The sequence below is a fragment of the Sinocyclocheilus rhinocerous genome, unplaced genomic scaffold (genome assembly GCF_001515625.1).
Source record: "Sinocyclocheilus rhinocerous isolate Xijiao unplaced genomic scaffold, SAMN03320098_v1.1 scaffold432, whole genome shotgun sequence".
NCBI lineage: Eukaryota > Metazoa > Chordata > Actinopteri > Cypriniformes > Cyprinidae > Sinocyclocheilus > Sinocyclocheilus rhinocerous.
Genome location: NW_015627225.1, coordinates 1,726,639 through 1,731,717, shown reverse-complemented (window position 1 = coordinate 1,731,717; position 5,079 = coordinate 1,726,639). Strand labels below are relative to the sequence as shown.

General features: G+C 36.5%; 1 protein-coding gene across 3 annotated transcripts in view; it reads right to left on the bottom strand.

Moving 5' to 3' along the window:
* LOC107721568 (ribosomal protein S6 kinase 2 alpha) overlaps positions 1 to 5,079 on the bottom strand; it is a 66,244-nt gene that overhangs the window by 8,300 nt on the left and 52,865 nt on the right. For all 3 annotated transcript variants that reach the window (XM_016529675.1, XM_016529665.1, XM_016529657.1), the window contains 5 exons: positions 3,726 to 3,842; positions 2,064 to 2,145; positions 1,249 to 1,329; positions 274 to 353; positions 88 to 194 (listed from right to left, as the gene is read on the bottom strand). In XM_016529675.1, coding sequence (XP_016385161.1) covers positions 88 to 194; positions 274 to 353; positions 1,249 to 1,329; positions 2,064 to 2,145; positions 3,726 to 3,842 — 467 coding nt within the window. The remainder of the gene's footprint in view (positions 1 to 87; positions 195 to 273; positions 354 to 1,248; positions 1,330 to 2,063; positions 2,146 to 3,725; positions 3,843 to 5,079) is intronic.

The window sequence follows — 5,079 nt, the reverse complement described above, 5'->3', positions numbered from 1 at the left end:
GGTGTGTGTGTGTGTGTATAAGGTCAAGTATCTCATCAATGAGATTATGTTGTGTGTGTGTGTGTGTGTGTGTGTGTGTATAAGTACTTCTCAGGTTTGAGATCTCTGTAGATGATGCCGAGGCCGTGCAGGTGATCTAGACCCAGTGCCAGTTCAGCCAGATAAAACTTCACATCTTCTTCTGTGAACATCACCTGAACACCAAAGAGATGGTGTGAATACAATGTAGACAAAGAATAGGATATTGCGCTCATTGATATGAGTATTATATACCTCTTTTGACAGCCTGGTGAATAGATCCCCTCCTCTGAGGAAGTCCAGAATCAGATAGAGCTTACCCTCAGTCTGAAAAGCTGAACACACACACCCACAAAGAAGTGCGCTTGAAGTTAATCTGATCTGTTAGTCACTAATGATAAGCTCCTACAGCTTCCTCTATAATTTAAGGCCTCCGTCAAGCAGGTAAAATGCAAGATTACGATGTTCAATTACTCAAATGAATGTAATGACCCTGCAAACATGGACTCTGAACTGTAAACAAATCTTTTTACTCTTTACATTAATTTTAGGACCAGAATCATTCAGGAACACTGAATTGAAGTCATTTAATAATTCCTTCTTAATAAAATCACATGCAGCACAGCAATTCAATAATAGTGCCTTTTGTGACATTTAAAGAGATCGTCATAATTTACTCACCATCATGTCACTGAAGCATCAAAAAGGATGCAAATGCCAAAAGACCAAATTTTAAGTTGTTATTCATTAATTATCTTCCCATCCAGGAGCTGTTAACTATTGCAAACAAACTGAGTCAGTGAGTTGAATCTGATCATTGAATCAATGAATCAACTTATTCACTGAAATGATCCAACTCAATCTGACTTCACTACTTCACACGACTTCATTGTCAATAAATGGATGGCAAGATTTTTATTGAATAACAACTTAAATTTTTTCATGTTCATCAAACTAAGCTATTGTGTGACTTCTGAAGTCTTGGAATAGGCTGCTTTTATGATACTTTAATGGTGCTTCTGCAGTCAACATTCATTGAAATTACATGGGAAAGCAGTACCAGTACAGTCCTTAGAATCTCTCCTTTTGTGTACCATGGAATTTGGAATCGCATGACAATGAAAAAATGATGACGTAATTTTAATTTTTGCGTAAACTATTCCTTTAATAAGGGGAAATGGCATGAGCACATATTATTGGTAATGTATCATAGACATCACACTCACTCACCATAATGGAGTTTAACCACAAACGGATGGTTGACGTCTGCCAGGATGTCTCTCTCCATTTTAGTTCTCACACGATCCCTCACTGTGATGAGAACAATTTCACATGGGTTTTGAGGAAATATCTGGCCACAGCTAACAAAGTCAACTTGAGCATGAAATTTTTTTTTTCTGCAAGCGACTGAGGTAGCAGCAGATTCAACTTAGCGGAAGTCTGAAGCAGAAGTTCATCAGATAGCATATGTTTGTAGGAAGTGTTGTTATCAGCTCTCATTAGATCTGTGAAGGCTCTCTTTTTAGGAACGGAGAGAAAGGAGGAGGAGAGAAGAAGAGATAGCTACTGAGATTTCAGTGAACTGACACCTGAACCTAAAACCTCAGGTTTGTAAGCATGGTGGGATTTTCTGTCATTGGGGTGCACAGTAAAAAAAACAGGAAGTAAGTGTACCCGCAGAGGAGTTACCGTTAATCTGTGACTTCGCTGACACTGAAACAAATTCAGATTCAGAGTTGAAGGAATATGCCAAAAAAATGACAAAATATTGTGCATGGTGACACTGCAAATCCCATCTGATACTGTAGGTCTGACAATAGTGTATGAAAATCTGGTAAATTCAAATGGTAAATTCATGATTGGTGTAATCCTCAGGGTTGGTATCTGTGGTTACACAAAGACCTGGGAGTGACACAAGAGTAAAGAAAGAAAAACAGGCTAGGAGGAACAATGTTAAATGAAAGCAGCTGTTGTTGCAGCGCTGTATATGTTAGTAAAGGAAGCTTGTGTGGTTTGTGGTGTGTGTGTTTACACTGATGCTGTACCTTTGAGTGTTGCCTTTCTCAGGACCTTCATGGCGTAGAGCTGATTACTGTCAGGAGGGGTTACCTTTCGTACCAAAAACACCTGTGCGCACACACACACACACACAAAACATGCTTTCACTCTACAGAGTTATTAAACTGTTGTGCTGAACGTTCACTGAAAGTAATTCAGGTTAAGTCCGTTTTTAAAGTGATAGTTCACCCAAAAATGAAAATACTGTCATTAATTACTCACCCTCATATCGTTCTAAACCCGCAAGACCTTCGTTCATCTTCAGAACACAAATTAGGATATTTTTGATGAAATCCGAGAGCTTTCTGAGAAAATCCGAGAGCTTTCTGAGAAAAAGTATTCTCGTAGCTTTATATAATTAAAGTTGAACCACTGATGTCACATGGACTATTTTAACAATGTCCTTACTACCTTTCTGGGCCTTGACCGTGTCAGTTGCGTTGCTGTCTATGCAGTGTCAGAAAGCTCTTGGATTTCATCAAAAGTATCTTGATTTGTGTTCTGAAGATTAACGAAGGTCTTATGGGTTTGGATGACACGAGGGTGAGTAATTACTGACAATTTTTATTTTTGGGTGAACTATCCCTTTAAAGGCACTGGGATATTTACTGCTATTAAAAGAATGTAAAAACCCATAATTTTTTTTTATTCACAATAAAAGAACTGGTTCATTTATATTTTATGAGATAATAAACTTCCATCAGGAAGTTGTATTGAATTGAATGACAGGAAGAGAATTGTAATCCAAAGACATTCATTGCCGGTAAGTGTAAATATTCACAATTAACAAGTCATTACTAAATGTTGTCACACTTAATTAGCAAAAAGGTCCTCAAATGTCTTGCCATTGAGATTAAGTAGAGAATGGAATATCTTTCCAGGCAAATTAGAACAGTTGGGAAAATGAGGTGTTCCAATTTTTTTTTTTTTTTTTTTAAATACCATTCAAAAATTTTGGATCAGTAAGATTGTTTAACGTTTTGAAACAAGTTCCTTATGCTCACTAGTGCTGCATTTAGCAACATATTATGAAATATTAGTAAATATTATAAAATATTATTACAATTTAATATAACTGTTTTATTTGTAGTCTTCATTGTCACTTTAATTCATCCTTGCTGAATAAAAATATAAATTTCTTCTTCTTTTTTTTTTTTCTTATCTTACTGACCCCAAACCTTCAATCAGTAGTGAATATAAATCAATTGTGCATATAAATCAATTAAAATTGAACAAATTTAAACAAAAATTATGATAACCATTTGATTGGTTTGATTGGAAACATTGATTATTAAATCAAAATACAAAACACAATTCTACATCCCGAAATTCAAATTTGATATTGTCTGCTACATTAATTTAAAATCATCAAATGAAATGGAAGCTAAAGGAATTTTCTATTTAATTCCGAATGATGATACGGGCAAGGGATGTGCTGGTGGATTGCAGACTCCCAATTCATTCACGTTTGCTCTGGTCCAGAGCAGTAAAACCCTCTGAACATCATCACAAAATCACCATTAACTTGCTTTTGCTTAACAGATCTTACAGCATCTTATATAAGCTAAATACAAGGAACACACATCAAAGTCAACAAACTGAAACACAAAATGAATTTTTAAAGTCTGTGCATATGAGACTCTCTTTACCTTTCCAAAGGAGCCCTGCCCCAGCACTTTGAGCAGCTCGAACTGTGAGGGGTCTGCTTTCTCCGCCCCCTCCTTAACAACATGTGTGATGTTGATCTCCTTGATGTCGCCATCTTCCTACAACACAAGAGACAGAGACGGATATCAACCACAGCTTCTGTCAGGGTATTTGGCATAAAACATATACAGAGCAGACAGCCGACTGATCAGGAAGACGAGCTTGATTATTAAAGCTCAAAGCTGGCTTAAGTGGACATAATCTCCGATGCTGGAGGTCAATGAACGATAAGCCATTTTCTTTAATCATTTCACAGTAACTGCTTATCTTGTCTCATAGAGCAGATTATCATGTATAGGTCACTGACTGGTGTTCACTATTTCAAGATTGAATCAATACCACTGTCAATGACAAATATCTCCTGGGACCTAAACACCATTATGAGATCTGAATTAAGCTCAGAGAGGGATTTGGTTTTCAAAGCGTCACCAGTAGGAGATAAAGTATATTAAAAAAATACATATATAGCTATATAATAATTATATGAGGGATTCTGTTCTTGAATTGAACCTGCAACTTCTGTGTAATCATCCAAAACCATTAAGGTTCCACCACCACCACTTGTTATTCGATAGTTATTTTGCAAGTTTCAGCTGCAAGGGTGCAGTTGAGATGAGTGAGGAGAAGTTCTTGAGAAGCTCAAGAATGCGATTTAAAGCCTCATAGAAAAACACTTGAAACCTATCAGATCAGAGAGTGTAATGACTAGCAGTTTATCCTTTATTAAAGCTGATAGAAAGCATGTAGGCTCTGCTGAAAGTGCTATGTGTCACATTTCCCCTGTGACTAGAGAGAAAGACAGCAGGGGTAAACATGTTTAGGAGGAAATGGTTAATGGTCGAATCAAAATTAAACTCTGAATTCTGAGAACATGGTACAATAAAAGCACAAACACATCTCACTAACGAGCACTATCATATCAAACCCAGTTAGACTAATATCAGATCTGCTTAGACAACCTACAATTCTGACTAACTGACCACCAAAATTATCACAGGGATGGAAACATTACCAATACGTCAATAAATAAATCATTTAAAGGGATAGTTCAACCTAAAATTAGAATTATGTCATCATTTACTCCTCCTGAAGTTGTTCCAAACTTTTATGGCTTTATTCTGTGGAACACAAAAGATATTTGAAGAAATATTTTTTTTCATACAATGGAAGACAATGGTCATCGAAACTTAGTTCCCAACATATTTCAAAACAACTTATACTCTACAGAAGAAGAAGTCACACAGGTTTGAATGACATGTGGGTGAGTGTGTGTGTGTGTGTGTGTGTGTGTGTGTG